We start from the raw sequence: 16108 nt of genomic DNA, 5'->3' as shown, positions 1-16108 counted from the left end.
TTACTAAAACAATATGGGGTCAAAATAAACTTATAAAAAAAAATTTGAGGAGGGCTTCTAAAGCTAATAAATGCTAAACCTAATGTTTCTTTTTTGCGAGGAGCCCGCCTCTTCCTTCTTTCTTTCCTTTTTATCTTGTCTTTGTTCCTTCTTCTCTCTCCATCATAAAGTCAATAATTCTCTCCTTTTCTTTTATCCCACACAAACCAAACACATCAAATACATATGAAAACTCTCTTTTTCTTCATTATTTTTCTCTTTCCCTCTTATCTATTCTCTTCCCTTCTTTGCTCTTTTTCTTTTTTTTTTCCTTCAATTTAATTTCAAATCTTTGAAAATTTAGTTGCATGAAATGGGGTTTAGTGAATTTAGAGAATGAAAATTTTCTCCTAATCTAGATTTCTAACTTCATTCGACACTAATTCTTAGCGCTATTCAAAAATCAAAGGAGTTGGAAAAAAAAGGAAGGAAGAAGCCATCAGGATGGCAGTGAGTCCGGTTTCTTTTTTCTTTTTCTTTTTTTGTTTTTAAGTTTGGATATTTTAAAGTTATACAACCTTTTTTTAAAAAAAATTCCTCAATTTAGTACAGAGGATGTTGCATGAGATTCTAACAAAAACACAATGCTTTCTTATTAACTTGATTCTACTTTGCTGTTTGGTGGTGCTTGTTATAAAATTAAAAAAAAACCATTAGAATGGAAAATTTGGAAAAAAAATCCGGTTTTACTGGTTCCCGGTCAAACCCAGTCTTTGACCGAGTCTTTGATTAACGGTTTATTAAAGAGAATCGAACCGAATGATTGGTCAATTTTCGGTTCAATCGGTCGGACCTTCTACAATGTATAGGTGCTGCTTTCCAAATCAGCCCTTCTACAATGGAATAGCATATATTCCAAAGTTTCCACTGCTTCTCCCCATCTATTGCACCCCATCTATTGCACATGGGACTTCCCTTTCTAGTTTTGTTCATCACTACTTCATTGACTGGTAAGACCTCTCTTAGGCACTTCCATATGAAATGTTTTAGTTTGTGCTTCATATTTAGTCCCCATAGTTCCTTCCATGCTCTAGATCCTCCATGTTCTTACTCTAGTTCGATTCTCCTCCATCATCTTTTTTCCTTCTTTGCTTTAGCAGCTTTGCCCACATGTACCCAGATTTGACACTATAGATTCCTTTCTCATTTCCTATCCAGTACATCTTATCCTTCCTTCCTGTTTTGCTAATAGGAATTGTCATTATTTCATTGTCATCCCTTTCCTACAATGTCTTTTCTAGCAGCATTTGATTCCATTCCCCATGCCCCCTTGGTACTTGAGTTCTTTAAGTTTTAGCGTGTTAGAAGATATATTGTGAATGGGCTAAGTTTGAGATAGATTCCAACTTTTCTGTTGGTGCAATTGAGAAAATTTTCCTTTGGATTGCTATTTTCTGCGGTTTTTATATTAAAAAAAAGGTACTATTTCGATTTGATATATAAAAGGTTAAAAAAAATTGAAAAAATATGTTTACGAAAAAAGTAAAAATTTTTTGGGAGAGAATGGCTTTCCAAACAAGGTATTAACACTTATACCAGTTTTCCCAGCTTCACTAAACACTTAACCTTAACAACATGCTATTTTGATAGGCCAATTCATTGAATATTTGTATTGTACTACCCGTCCTCGTGATTAAAAGTGGTACAATTATTTCAAACATCAGCGCGCTTTGATGGAAGGAAGATTTAGAAGTATTTATCAATTTTTTTCTCTTCTTGGTTTATGTGGTTTATAAAACCAAAGTGAAGAAAAATGCTGTGGTTCACAAGATATTAGCATACGGAAAATTTGCTCAGAAATTACTGACCATTTAACCTTGAATCAATTGGATCTCTTGGTTCAAAAAATATTCATTGATGGACAATCGACCCCTAAGAGTAAGCGGTTTCTAATTGTATTTCACTTAACAAGAATATATCGATGAAGTTAGCTGATTGAAAGATGCCATGTGACATCACGTTATATAATTCCATTCTTTTTCAGAGGAAAAGGGTTCATGTCATCTAAGAAATCAGCAAGGCACGGTGCAAGTGTAGCACACAATTCTTAACGCATTAGCACGAGTTTACGGAGCACTTCGTAGGGTACGGTTTTGATGCCTCTAAAATAACTTGACAAATGAGAGATAATTGTATCATTTAGCTAATTCCGTGGTGTAAATGATTCTGTGCCCACTTTGCTTGATGCGTCCAAGAATGTGATTTCTTCGATGAGTTTGTGTTTGTGTGCTCAACTTGACGTTGGTTACCCCCTTGGAATTGATTGGAATAATTGCCTTCTTTAGCAGTAGAGGCTCTGGATACATGGCAAATTTTCCTTTTATCAACATGCATTTACGAAAGCGTTTGTTAGGTTGCTCCTGCTTGAAGTTGTTGCTTATGGGAACATTGGTCAGTTTCAGAACTCAATTTCTAACATTATCAGAAACATCTTATACCACTTGGAGAGGTGATGGTTTGAGTTGTGTTAGATACGTAGGTTTTGTGAAGCAAATGTTGAAACTTGAAACTAGTAGGATCAGTTCTTCTGAGAAGTAACGAGGAATCTGTGATCAGCGAAGCTCTGTTTCATTACCTTCATAATTTTCACACTTGAGTCGGTAGTTATTGTAGCATTTTATGAGTGGCTTCATTCTTACATGTATTATTAGCGTGCCCAAGGTCGTGAGATATTGAAGTTGTTGATGAATGACCAAGCAACATACATCCTGTTAATAGAAGTTTATTCTTAAAGAGGTTAGAAATATATAACCACATTCTGGTTTTCTCAGCAGCATACCAGCCTATGCTATGTGACGATAAATTTTATGTCAATCTGAAACAAGAACTTGGCATGCCTTGTAGTTGATCTAGGAGTAACAAAAAAAAGTTCCATGTGTGAATATATAAAAATCCCATTTGTCAATTCATATGCGTAATGAGATCCACTTAACATGTAAAATGGAATTAAGTGGGGCTTTATATGTTCGCGTGGTACTTTTCCATTCGTCATGAAGGAGCAATTACAGATTAGTAGTTGCTTTGGACCAACATAAAATTTTCACTGTCAATCCCAAGTAATTCTTTGTAAGCTAACTTTACATACAGGATGGATACCACAAACAAATACAAATAAATTCTCTGAAAGAATCCAGAACTGAAACCAAGCTAACTTCAACAAAGCTAAACAGCTATTACGTTTATCCTCGTCTGTGAAAAATGGCTAATGAAGTTCTTGATTCTAAACAGGGACTTAAGCTACTCTTGAGATTTTGGAATACCTCTTTATCCACTCATAATGCTCCCAACATTCTATTTAATATGTTTGCATGCATGTTCAACAGTAAACAACAGGCCTTATAAACTTCAAAGTTTCAAAATCAGTAGGTTATATCAGATCATTATGTTATCATCTCCTGTTGCAACTCGTAAGAGAAAAAAGTGTGTGAACGGCCCAGCACAATAGAGACTTTTTACCAGTAAAAAATCTCATCTCAGAAATTAATTGTTAAAGTTCTCAAATCCTAAGGATGTAATCTGATGAAGAATCTCTTTTCTCAATGCAGCATTCGCTTCTGCAGGGCTGGGAACTAGATTCCTCGACTGGAGTGGCAGACAACAAAAACTTAGCTGTTATAACCAGAACTTTTCTGGGAACCAACATAAATGTTAATGATATTGATATCATTAGGCTTCTTGGCACTTGGTATCCTACATGCATATATTGGTAGTCTAACTATTCTACTGATCTCATTGATCAAGGACTCTTCAGTGATGTTGTCCTCTATACTTCTCATCACTTGTAGATATGTGCGATAGTCATTCGGAGTTGATTTGTCCGACCTAATCCGCATATAACTCCATACTCTATGTTCAGAATTCCAAGAACATTCAATGATCTTCCCAGAGTACAAAGAGGGACTGCTACCATCATCGAACACAGCTTTAGTTGCTCCCATCAGCTTCTTCTTCCCTCTTTCATGAAGATAAAGCTGTTGGTGATGGCCAACCATCTCAAACAGAAAATCAACTGAATTCATCTCTGCGTACTTCCATTTCAGAAGACCCTCATGTGTTCGAGGAACATAAGGATCAAACCAAGCCTGAAAGATAAGGCCATCAGCAGCATGCGGAAGCTTTGGGATGAAGTCTTTCAACACACTGTTGACTGTACTGAGGAACCAAAAATCCTTCCTTCTCATCCCAAATGTTTCCAAATCATATCTATAATGAGGATTCTGGCTCCCTTGAATTTGATTACTTTCATAATTTCTGGGCTCAATCACTTCCTTCTCAATCATTTCCCAACGTTCACAAAAAGGTCGGCCCACAAGGGAGATTGAATTAATAGCCATTATATCAAATATCAGGTATCCTCTTACCTGCTCCCCCGAACCGGGTATTGTATCAATTATCATCTCACCATCAAGTAAAGTGAGGTGGTGAGCGTTCTCCCCACAACCATCAGTGTGCCTGCAAGGAAATCTAAGCTGAACCCTCCTAAACCGAAACTTCCTATCAATCAAGTAACTGCCTTCATTGGTAATCAACATCATATATCGCGTTCCATCAGCTTTCCATGTTGCATAATACATTCTTTGCTTTAGCAGTTGTATGTTTTCGCGATTGAGCGAAACTGGGTGCAAGCCTGGAAATTGCAGATTCTTATTCTTCCCTACTGGCAACTTGAGCAATTGATGGCACATTTGCCTCAGGGTACGTTCCTGTTCAAAAGGGATGCCATCTCCCAAGATATCATCATTCTTCATTAGTATCTTATAGGAGAGAAAACCTGCTTGTGTTTGGGGTAATAGGAGAGAAAACTTACTTGTGTGCAGAAGCAAGAACAACGAGTAGTAGAAGTAACAAACTGGATGTTTGTTTGTTTCGATCTTGAGGCAAAAGCTTGCCAAAGAACTAAAGAAGTAGTAAACTAGTAATTGAGTATTACACTGTTACTTTTTACAAACCGAAAGAGTTGTTAAATTGACGCTCCTCAGGCCAATGGCCATTTAAAAGAACCCCAGCCACCACTCAAGATTCTTTTGACGAATCGGAATCGGAATCTGACTGACTCACTCGAACACCCAGGGACCAGGAATCTCCTTGCCCAAAGCTTAACTACTAGTAATACTAACCTAATAGGGAGTAAAATGTCTTTTAAAAAAATCTGATAAGTTTGTTCAAGAGTTTTGGCCTATAAACCTGTCAGAGATACATTTGGCGGATTGTTTTTTTTTTAACCTATAATCTAAGAAATTAGCCCTTTTCAGAGGCATATATGGATATGAATCAACAACCGAAACTAGGAAAAATTTGACACCGAATTTTGAGAATTTAGAAGTTTTGTAATTGAAGAAATTTGCTTGCTCTTTAGTTTTGGCATGCCTCTCTCAGTAACTCTCTCCATGCAGTCGAGTACCAACTCCATTCCATGGGACAGAGATGCTATGTCATATTTCCGGTGATTGTCGCTATTGTCGAGGAATTCAAAATTATTACCACACAGTTTGATGCTTATGTTCCTATGTTTTCACTTTTCAGACACCCTAAAAATTATAACCCCATTAAAAGACAAAATTATTATGAGCTGTAATAACTACTAATAAGTACTGGTAATAGTTGTTTCTACTGTAACGTACTTTATGACAAGTTTCAATAGGATTTCGATTTGTGTGATGCCCAGTCACTTGGTTTATGTCCCTCGCATCAAATAAAACCACAAAAAATAAATAACAAATAATTATATTATTTGGTTTATGTCCCCCATGAAATGGATAGAGTATTATTTCAAATAATTATTTAAAATATTGTAGCATTTTTTATGATGTGATGTGTATAAAATAAAAAGATGGTTGAAAATATAAAATAATATATTAAAAAATGTGTTTATGATGCAAGCGAAAATTTTTTTAAAAAAAAATTGACTATCCAAACATAGCCTTTAAAGTATTCTTATCCAATTCTCAAAAAGTATTCTTATCCATAAGCATAGATTCCCCCACAAAAAATAAGGGTCCAGCGTAGGACACTGCGAATCGTTGCTTGTGATGCCCTGTTGCTTGGTTTATGCCCTCACATCAAATAAAACTACAAGAACATATGACAAAGTATTCTTATGCAATTCGCAAAAAGTATTCTTACCCATAAGCATAGATGCCCCCACCGAAAAAAAAAAAGGTCCAACGTAGGGCAGGGTGAATCGTTGCTTGACAAGTCAACTTCTGCTTTAGAAAGCCGTCCACATGAAAAAATCAAATAATATCATCACCATCATCATCATCAACATTATTATTATTATTATTAGGGATAATATAAAAAACCTCCTCTAAGGTTTCTCTTAATATCACCTGACACCCCTAAAATTTAAAAAATATCACTTACCTCCCTTACTTTTGTTATTTGTGTAACAAAATTTTTAAAAATTCTAAACTACCCTTTCACTTGCTAATGAAAATATTCCTAAAATATTTTATTTATTTCAAGAAAACTATCATTTTAAAAAACAATCTCTTGTAGTACTACCACATCATAATACTATACCCTGTAAAAATATAAATTTAAAAAATAAAAAAGATATTTGAAAAGAAACACACTTGCAACAATTTAACTCTATATACTCAAAACCGATTTCTTATGAACCTTATATTTTTTTGTTTAACATCTTCTCAATCATTACCCAAACCATTAAATTGTACCAATCATTATAAAAATCAACTCAAAATAAGCAAATAAATCATACCTCTCTTTATCACAATTATAAAAAATAAAAGATAAATAAAATTCAATTTATTATAATTTACAACTAACATATTGTATAGTCATTCAAAAAAATAAGTAAGAGAAAATGATGAAAAAAGGAAATAAAAGTGGCTTTCGTTTCTTTTTTTTTTTTTGAGCTTCATTTATTTTATATGTAAATTATATATCATGTGAGGGTTAATATAGTCTTTTTATAATTATTAGGGGAGGTAAGTGATATTTCAAAAACTTCAGAGGTATCAAGTGATATTAGAAGAAACATCAAGGGAGGTTTCTGATATTATCTCTTATTATTATTTAGGTTATTATTATTAGTATAATTTCAAAAACCTTCTTTGAGGTTTCTGACGATTACACTGAACTCTCTTGAGATTTTTAATATTAAGTTACCTACCTCAATGATAAACAATGATTATAATAACCTTTATAATTTTTTAAAAGACAAGCCATTGATCAAAAAAGGAAAAGATAATAGAAAAAAGAAAATAAAAAAAATTCTTTTTGACGAGGCATATATTGTGGCTAACCCGTTTCAACTATGACCATTAAATTGTAACTTTCTATCATTCAAATATGTTAACTGAGGTAGATGTCTCATTCCTTATCATCATCTTACCATCACAATCCCTATCACCTTTCTCAAAGCGTCTCTTGAATTTCTGATCTTCTAAATGCTAATCCGAAACTTGTAACTCTTTTTTATTTTGCCACCCTACTTATTAAAATCTTGATAATTCTATCTATAAATTGAAATAGAATGAAAATCTAAAATTTTCACACAAAAAATCCATTAAAAGTGGAAATCTAAAATTTTCACATAGAAAATTCATTAAAAGCTTTTACCTCATCAATCTTATTGTCATGCTGCTGCTATTGACAATGATAGAAGCAATCCTCACCGCTAACAACCCAATTATTTGTATTATTGAGCACAAAAAAGTAACTGTATTACGAGAAAGTATAATTTAATAGACTGTACTAAAACTACTACCCCAAACTTGTACTTTGTTGATTTTTTCCTAATTCCTCTTAATAGAAATCAAACTTGTTCTCAATAAATTGTGTCAATTTAAAGAAAAAATATGGGCTGATTTAGTATGACCAACCCAAATATTGAGAACAGAGGTTAGAAGAATTTGGTACTGAGGGCTTGGCCGTTTGATTGGAGAAAAGGTAAGAATTGTGAGTTTTATGATTAATAGTTTGATAGACAATATATGGAAGAAACCTATAAAGGGGTAAAGATTGTGAAGGAAGAATTACGACAGTGAATTTTGGCATTTTAGACAAAGAATTTGTTCAGAAGAAGAAGAAGTGATAAGAGTTTGAAATTTTGAGTGGATGTAAACAATTATAAGGATGGAAAACATCAAGACATTGGCTAAGTAATAAAACTCATAATTTTGGTAGTATACAACTGTATTCTTGACTTTTAAAAAAATTTAATGATTATTCATATTAAGAAAATTTAGATGAGGGCAATTTTGGACATTCATATACTTTTTTGATCTTACATCATCAAGATGAAATTCAAACATATGTTCTAGGAGAAGTATATGTAATTTTTTAAACGTGAGAAAAGCTGTCTGAAATTACTAAAAACCTAAAGAGAGGTTTCTCAAATTATCCCTTATTATTATTATTATTATATGGATGAAGTTTGTCCTGTTTGGATTAGAAAATGGGTACCATATTGAGCCTTCCAAGACAGTCTTCAATTGGATCCTTGTTAAAGAATTTATATAATACATGATGAATTGGTAAAGGTGTAACGCGATCAATCATCAACTTGGCTTATGTCATAATGCACGGCCTAACCTTTTCGTCTTCTTTAACGAAGGCCAAACAACGTACTATGAGTAGATATTGAGTTGGAGAATAAGAAGAAGATCTTCGACTGGGAAAGCCCTAATGGTCTAATAAAAAATAGACGGAAGAAACAGTTGCGATCAAGACAAAGTTTATGGGTACAGGCAAAGGAACGACACTAGGGGAACCTCTCACCTTGAATCCTCAAAGGATCAGAGAACGCCCTAATGAGTCGCCTCTGCTGAGCCATCATGGGTTCAGACAAATTTATTGGAGTGTATTACGTTAATTAATCATCATCATTACATTAGCGGTAGCACTAAGCTAATGCTTCAAGTTTTAATCATTTCGTGGACAGATAAATGCATAGCAATTGGATAACGTAGACCCCACATTTTGGCATCGTCATTCTACTGGGATGGAGACCTCTGATCAACCAGACATTTACAAGAAGGCAGTTTTGGAATAAGTTAAACGCCCGGCAATATCTAAACTGACGCACAACCTTAAAATATCTTTCGTTGGACGACTGACAATTCGTAATTGACCTTGATGGATGACCCCAAATAAAAATTTCTTTTTAACCCTTTAATTTGGACTAGAATGTGTTTATTTCAAGCTACAATACTGCAAATTTTAACGGTCCCTATTTTTTGGACGATTCTCTCTGATTGAACTTTTTTGTTTGTTTCTTCTAAAAAAAGAATGACAGAGTTACAGTTTCTAGAATACTCATGGATAAACAAAATATCTTCCATTTTCCTTGAATCTGCCTAAAATGATGGATCCATAGACTTAGTAGAGGGAAAAAAGAAGAAGTAATCGAAATTAGAAGAGAAACAACGAATGAAGCATTGGCCAAAAGAAAGAAAGAAAGCAACAAAAAAAGATTTAACCGATTCTAATTGAAAATATTCAAGTTCGATTTTTTTTTTTCCCCCGAGTTCGAGTTTAGTTTCATTCTTGAATAGATTGATTTCGAATTATCTTTTCCTTGTCGAGTTGATCATTCGGTTTAACAAACGCTAAACGGACCTTACTCGCGAGTGTTTGAATGAGCATAAGAGGGGAAATTACAACCTTTTGTAATTTTGGGTTTCATATTTTCTTTGGAAGGAAGGACTAAGGAGGGGTGATTTAAGTATTAGTAATTTTCTACAGATCATTGGTGGGGAAGGCCCTACAATGAGCCCACCGTTTCCGCAAATCAATCACGATGCTTCTCGGGTCCCCGAGTCCTTATCCTCTTATCATCTCATTCCATATTATATCACCATTTCATGTGTACTTTCGTACCTTATGGCAGTGCCCCCAAACTCCACCATAAAGGCGTGAACCGCTAAAAGCCTGATAAGGGGTTTAACTGAAACACAGCAGTGAATGGACCATTGCCTTGCTCACAAGTATCCCTCCTCCTTATCTCTTCTCCAATCATCTTTGCCTCCCAAGTTGAACCCTTCTCGTGTTTCGCCCTTCAACTTTTCCGGAAATATCACCCGCCGGATCAATTTTGGTGGAAGGACTAGGAGTCCTTATCGGAGAGGGTTCTTGGTGTTAGCGGCTAGTGGTACTGGTAGTGAGTGTGGAGAGTACAGGGGTCTGTACACGCCGGTGCAACCCACGACGCCGGCTGGGAGGTTACTCAGTACTGTCTTGTTGAATGATCCCGACTATTTTCCTCAAGTTGTCCAGAAACAGTTGGAGCAGTTGGCGGTTGACCGCTATGAGGCCTTGCTCCGAATGAACTTGAGCTCTGCCTCCCATGAAGCTTGCCTTCATAGGTACTGCTCTCACCTTTCCAATTCATTGCGGAGTAGCTTTTTCTTTTTTCTCTTTTGAGGGTTATTTCAAGTTTTTAAGGAATAGATATTTGGAGTAAAATTATTGCTGAAATTTGCTGCCTATACGTCAATTTGATGTGGCATACACGTGTCTCTTCTGCGCGAGTGTCAGACATAGATTGAAAGACAGAGAGAGTGGGTGTTAGCATCTCTCTCAAGCAGATTATTGATTCAACATCATATTGTTCTGATAAGATGAATTTTGTCAAGTTCTGCTCTGTCAGTTTTTGGTTTGGAGCTCTAGCTTAGTGTTCCTTCGCTTAATAACTGTTTGCTGTCTTCTTAGCCAGTGACGATTTGTTAGAAAGGTAAAAAATTTTTGCTTGAACCTAAAAAAGTTTAAAAGAATTCCACCTTTTTAAAGAATGATAATCATGTAAACCTTTTTTCTTTATTCTATCGAGGAACTTGAGGCAAAACAAGAGCTAATATCTGGTAAATCCTCGGTATGTAAGGATGAAGTCTGCATAAATAAATGCCTAATTACCTAAAATTGGGGCTCGTAATGATGTGGAGTTGCAGAGACACAAACATGGGTGAACTACATTGCTTGTATTGTAACCTGCTGCTCATGCTGTTTAGAATTTGGATAATAGAGGTTAGTGACAATGCCCAGTGTCATGAACAATGTTGCTTCTGTGACCCTGTTACTTCTTGTTCTTGTTATAACTCTTATGTCCCCCGGTGCTTGCATATGGTTTTAGATTATACCAAGTGTAAGATTCAGGCTATAGCCTTATCTTTTATTTCAGACTGAAAATCATGCTTAACTTAGGCTTCTGCGCATACCAAGATTTGGCTCAGCTTGCTAGGCCTCATAATATTTTGTGACCATGTAGTTTCTGTTCCTATCTTTAGTTGCACGTAACTGCATGACACTATCTTCCATGATTCCATTTGGCTTCTTTCTAGCCAGTTACTATCCTAAGGTCGCCTACAGCCCGTCAAAGATGGTTTTCTATATTAGGTTTTACTTATTCTTGAATGCCATGTTTCTTTCCGTACTCTTTGCGCTGCAGCGAGCCTCTTTGCTCTGTTCTTGACAACACAAAACAAAGCTACTACTGTAATATTTATAATGCACTTTTACTGGAAAGAAGCTCTTAGGATTGTGATTTGGAAATTTATCATGTCATGACACATGTGACCATGAAGCTAGGAGTCCTCTTAATCAAATGCATTAAGCTATTTCTAGATTAATAAGTGCTTAAAGTGGAAATAGGTAATCATGCGTATGTTTGGCATGTAGTAGAGATTATGCCCATTCTATGTCTTGGTTTCGAGTCATATGAAGCTATTGTATTTCCAGTAATCTGCTTTTACTTGTAAGGCAATATCATGGATAGTAACGGTCTTGTATCCCCAAATATGATTTGCCCGAGAGTCTGTTTTCTCTATTTGGTCATAGGCCTCTGCCTCTGCATAATTGCGTTAAGAAGCTTATTAGGATGTCAGTGCTGCCGGTGGGTCCATTGCTTTTGGTGATGGCCATGATGTCAGTATTTAATATGTGACTTCTTGCATTACATGTATGTTGTACTGTAAACTAGATATCTTAGATTCCTGTTTCTTCTCTTGACTTGCATAGTATAGTTGTTGGATAGCACAAACATGGCATAGTCGGGGGAGGGTACAGCATGGCCTGGAAAATGGCGTACTTGTATCCGCCATCAGACAGCATGTGGCCTTGTCACAAACCTCTGTTCCCAGCAAGGCAATGCATGGACTTGGAGTAAGCATTGGTGTTCCTCATCGTCCCTGCATTGTTTGAATTCCATCCAGTGCTCTAAGCTTATATACTTGCCAGGTTTATGCTTGACTCATATTGTGTCCTTGAATCTGCCTCCTGGCTTTTTGTTTAAAGTTTGGCTCTTGGGCCTGTAAAGGTGAGTGTAATTTGCTGATGGATCACCTTAAAAAGACTCTGAATACCACAGCTTGTCTTGCAAGTTACAGATACGCATGTTTGTCCAGCACCCTGCTTATATGAGAAAAAGACATGTGCAATGCCTAAATGAAATTCTGTTAGCTAGACGAATCAATTCTGATAATTAAAACTTCAGTTATTTGATTTGACTATTGAATATATGAAGAAAGTTTGTGAATTCAATTCTTGCCCCTTAATGGTGTCTTGTATTTCCTATTCTTCTATTGATTTTGGACATTGCTGAATTCCAGGAGGATTGCTGAATTGAAAGAGCATGAATGTCAAGCAGCAATTGAAGATGCTATGTATGTGTTGATATGTTCCAAGTTTTATGAAATTAGAGTGCACTTGGTTCCTCAACTTTCCAAATGCATGTACAACGGCAGACTTGAGATACTGCCTTCTAAGGACTGGGAACTTGAATCTATCCACAGCTTTGAGGTATTGGAAATGATCCGGGAGCACCTTACCACTTTCGTAGGCTGGAGAGCCAACTCTAGTGTAACAGACAAGTGGGCAGTCACTCAGATCTCTCGGCTTCAGCTCTGTCAAGTCTATACAGCTTCGGTTTTGTATGGATACTTCCTTAAGGCTGCCTCATTGAGGCATACTCTGGAAAAGAATCTGTTACATATGAACTTTGATCTTGGTCTGAATGTGGGAAGCCACTTTCCAGTTGCGGACATGTGGGCTTTAGGGTCAAAGGCTGCTATGTTTGGCCGTGTCCTGAGCACGCGATCTACATCAGTGAGCGAAGTGTCATCTAATCAGGCAAACAAAGGTGACAAGCTGAGGTGTTATGTGATGGGTTTTGACCCTGAAAGTTTGCAAATGTGTGCGAAGCCAAAATCAAAGGAGGCTGCAAACCTAATTGAGAGACAGAGTTTTGCACTGTTTGGAGATGAAAAGACTGGTCTGTTAGAAACTAATGAGGTAATTTCTACATCATTTGCAAGTCTCAAGAGATATGTTTTGGAGGCCATAGCTTTTGGTTCATACCTTTGGGACGCAGAAGAATACATCAGCACCATATGTGAGCTGGAGGACAACTGACTCCACTGGGTTACATAAATATATATGGCGTCATGCCTTCCTTTCTGTGTATATATTTATTTGAGTTTTATGTGAACCGCTAATGTACAGCATCGTCTCCTATATTCCGCCGAGAGGAACAATGTATAGAAGGTTTTCTTTTTATATAGATGTATGGACGCTGGAATGCGAGGATCTTCAAGATATTGATGAATGGCAGGGAAGGGCTTCCAATTTTAACTGATGTAGATGTGATTGCTCATTTTCATCTGCTCCTAATGACTGAAGTGCTCGACGAGTCTGTGAATGCTACACAGTTGAATACTTTAACGGTTCATTTGGTCAACTTTATTTGGCCTGCATTTTGTTTAGAGTTGTAATATTGCACAGCGCGTGCTCCCGAGAATTTTACAGAGATTGAATATTCAAATTTAGGATTTGAGGAGAAGTATCAAACAAAAGGGAAATACTAGTATCGGAAATCTGTGTAGTTCGTCCGTTTGGTTGGGGTTTACCATATTTTGGATGTTCAGGTTTGATCAATTTCATCCTCCGGGAAACAACAGTAGCGTCAGGATGGAATGGAAGGCTTGCAAACTTGGACGGTACCAGAAATTAGTGCATCAAGCGATCAAAATCTGGTGGATCATCCATTCTGTGGCTGCACCTTCATAACATGCTTAATTAAATTTGCGTTGACTGACACCTAGACAAAGTTATGAAAGTGGTATATACATTTGTCTGCACCTTAAGCTAAGTAAGCGATTATATGGCGGCGTTTCCTTTTTAAAAGATTGATTCTTGAATCAGGTAAACTCTTGGATATTGGGAATATTTTCTCTTCCGGGCTTTGAATTGTTAAAATGTGTGGGGAACGACTACTCTTTATAATACTGCACGTCAATGGATCAGCTAAAGTAAAGAACCTTAATTAAACAAGTTACATCACCATGAAATGAAACAGCTAAACATATATAGATAATAGACACTGCTCGGCAAATAACAACCCCTTTGATTACTTCCTCTTTTGAGTTATACTTCGTCCAACAAAGCCAGGCCATCATCCACCACGATGGTGCTTTTCCTATTCAACCTGGTTTTCTTGGTCTTAAGCATGCTGTTGAACGTAGTTTCGCGGTTGATCTTCACCACAGCAGCTCACCTCCTGGTGTTGACAATCCAAGCCTTCAAACTTCCGGGGCAGGCAATACAAGGAGCATTGGAGCAGCTGGGGAATGTCATCAGGGCGTGTTTGGAGTACCTGGTGGAGCTTGGAATAGAAGCAACGACTACCCTCATCTCTTCCCTCTTTGATCTTGTCAAAGATGGGGTTTCGGGTTCTGCAGCTGCAACTGGCTCTGCTATAGGAGGATTAATGGAGAATACGAGGGCTTCGTTTGACAGTTTGATCAAAGATTTTCCTGAAGTCTTTGAAGGTTTCACAGAGCTGCTTGCAACGGCGGCGACAGATCAGTGGAACAACTGCAAGGATGCTATAGGTTATATACTCGAAAATCTTTGACTGCATGTCTAGGTTCTTCTCTGGAGATCCTTCTTGTAGAACATGCAAATTTTGTACCGCAGAAAAAACTATACATGTACAAATTATAAGATACCCCCTTAAGTTAGTCGACGCAATTGTTGCTTAAAAATGTTCGGAGGTGATCAAGCTCGATCCTTCAAACTTTTTTTTTTTTTTTTTTCAAAATTCTTGGGTCCTTCGTTCCTTCTGTTGGGAAAAGCAAAAGACTAAAGATGCATGTCATGAAACTGAAGTCTAAAATCTGAAATTTGAAGTGTGAATTCATTAAATTATTGAATTGTTAGTATTAAATTTAATATATTTGAGTGCATATCACATTCAATGATAAGTGAATACCTTATCACTTAATTTTAGAAATAAGTTTTACCTAGAAAATTCAGTGTCATTTAATTAATTCAGATGTTCAATTTTTTATTATCTAACGGTCTGAATATATTAAGTTCTAAATTTATTAAATTTAAGTGTTGAATTGGGTTATGAAATCAGGTTCGGCCATCTCAATTCTCAGGTAGTCATCACCTGCAGTAGCGGAGTGTATTACACTATTACTGATTTGCTAATTACTACTACCAAATATTTTTGACAAAACAAAAATGAATTTTGTATAAACAAGCCTCGTTGATGAAGTATTTTAATTGGTATTTCTCGTGTAGACTAAAACACTTGGGAGGCCAGAAATATGAGGGCAAAATTCTTTGAGTATTGGCTTCAAAAAATCAAACATTTAACTCCTTGGATCCAAGGGTCCAATATGCATTATTAGGCTCCAAAACCCAACATATTATCAGTGTAGGAAAATCTTTTGTTTTCTTAGTTGTAAAATCTAAGAAAAAAAATAGAATAATGATTGGCCTTATATGCCATGACGTCACTCATTACTGGGACTTCTGAGGGAAGTTGTACCGCACTGCCCACTTCACTACCCTCCAAATTTCATTTTATTTTATTTCATTTTATTTTTTGTTCTTGCGCAGCAGTTTGGCTACGGCAAAATGGGAACGTAGCCTACAGCTTTGGTTGTGAATGATGGTGCCGTGGTGTGGGAACACGAGGCGCTACGACTACGACTACGACTATGAGGGTCTGCGGAAAAGCCTGCGGATTGGCCTCCAAGGCATCTAAAATTGCAAGCGGGGCCCTCCCACATTTACATCCAAAGATATATCCGTCATCGTC

The 16108-nt window shown here is 36.4% G+C and overlaps 2 protein-coding genes across 2 annotated transcripts; one reads left to right on the top strand and one right to left on the bottom strand.

Annotated features, from left to right (window-relative positions):
* Positions 1-3390: 3390 nt before the first annotated feature.
* On the bottom strand, positions 3391-4895 carry LOC113781236 (mRNA-capping enzyme-like). Its single transcript, XM_027327143.1, has 2 exons — positions 4847-4895; positions 3391-4762 (listed from the first exon to the last, which is right to left on the bottom strand). Exon 2 carries the CDS (start codon positions 4722-4724, stop codon positions 3645-3647), a length of 1080 nt encoding a protein of 359 aa, XP_027182944.1. The 5' UTR covers positions 4725-4762; positions 4847-4895; the 3' UTR covers positions 3391-3644.
* Positions 4896-9891: 4996 nt separating this feature from the next.
* On the top strand, positions 9892-13629 carry LOC113763156 (UV-B-induced protein At3g17800, chloroplastic). Its single transcript, XM_027306892.1, has 2 exons — positions 9892-10370; positions 12609-13629. Exons 1-2 carry the CDS (start codon positions 9970-9972, stop codon positions 13408-13410), a joined length of 1203 nt encoding a protein of 400 aa, XP_027162693.1. The 5' UTR covers positions 9892-9969; the 3' UTR covers positions 13411-13629.
* Positions 13630-16108: the final 2479 nt, after the last annotated feature.

Source organism: Coffea eugenioides, chromosome 1 (assembly GCF_003713205.1).
Source record: "Coffea eugenioides isolate CCC68of chromosome 1, Ceug_1.0, whole genome shotgun sequence".
Lineage (NCBI taxonomy): Eukaryota > Viridiplantae > Streptophyta > Magnoliopsida > Gentianales > Rubiaceae > Coffea > Coffea eugenioides.
Note: the sequence above shows the minus strand (reverse complement) of the source record. Positions and strands in the feature narration are given on the sequence as shown.

What these genes read in the sequence shown, in the direction of transcription:
- LOC113763156 (XM_027306892.1), top strand. Translation starts at nt 9,970, where the DNA reads ATGGACCATTGCCTTGCTCACAAGTATCCCTCCTCCTTATCTCTTCTC. An exon ending in CATGAAGCTTGCCTTCATAG is followed by an intron (nt 10,371 to 12,608) that starts GTACTGCTCTCA and finishes GCTGAATTCCAG; the next exon opens with GAGGATTGCTGAATTGAAAG.
- LOC113781236 (XM_027327143.1), bottom strand. Translation starts at nt 4,724, where the DNA reads ATGTGCCATCAATTGCTCAAGTTGCCAGTAGGGAAGAATAAGAATCTG.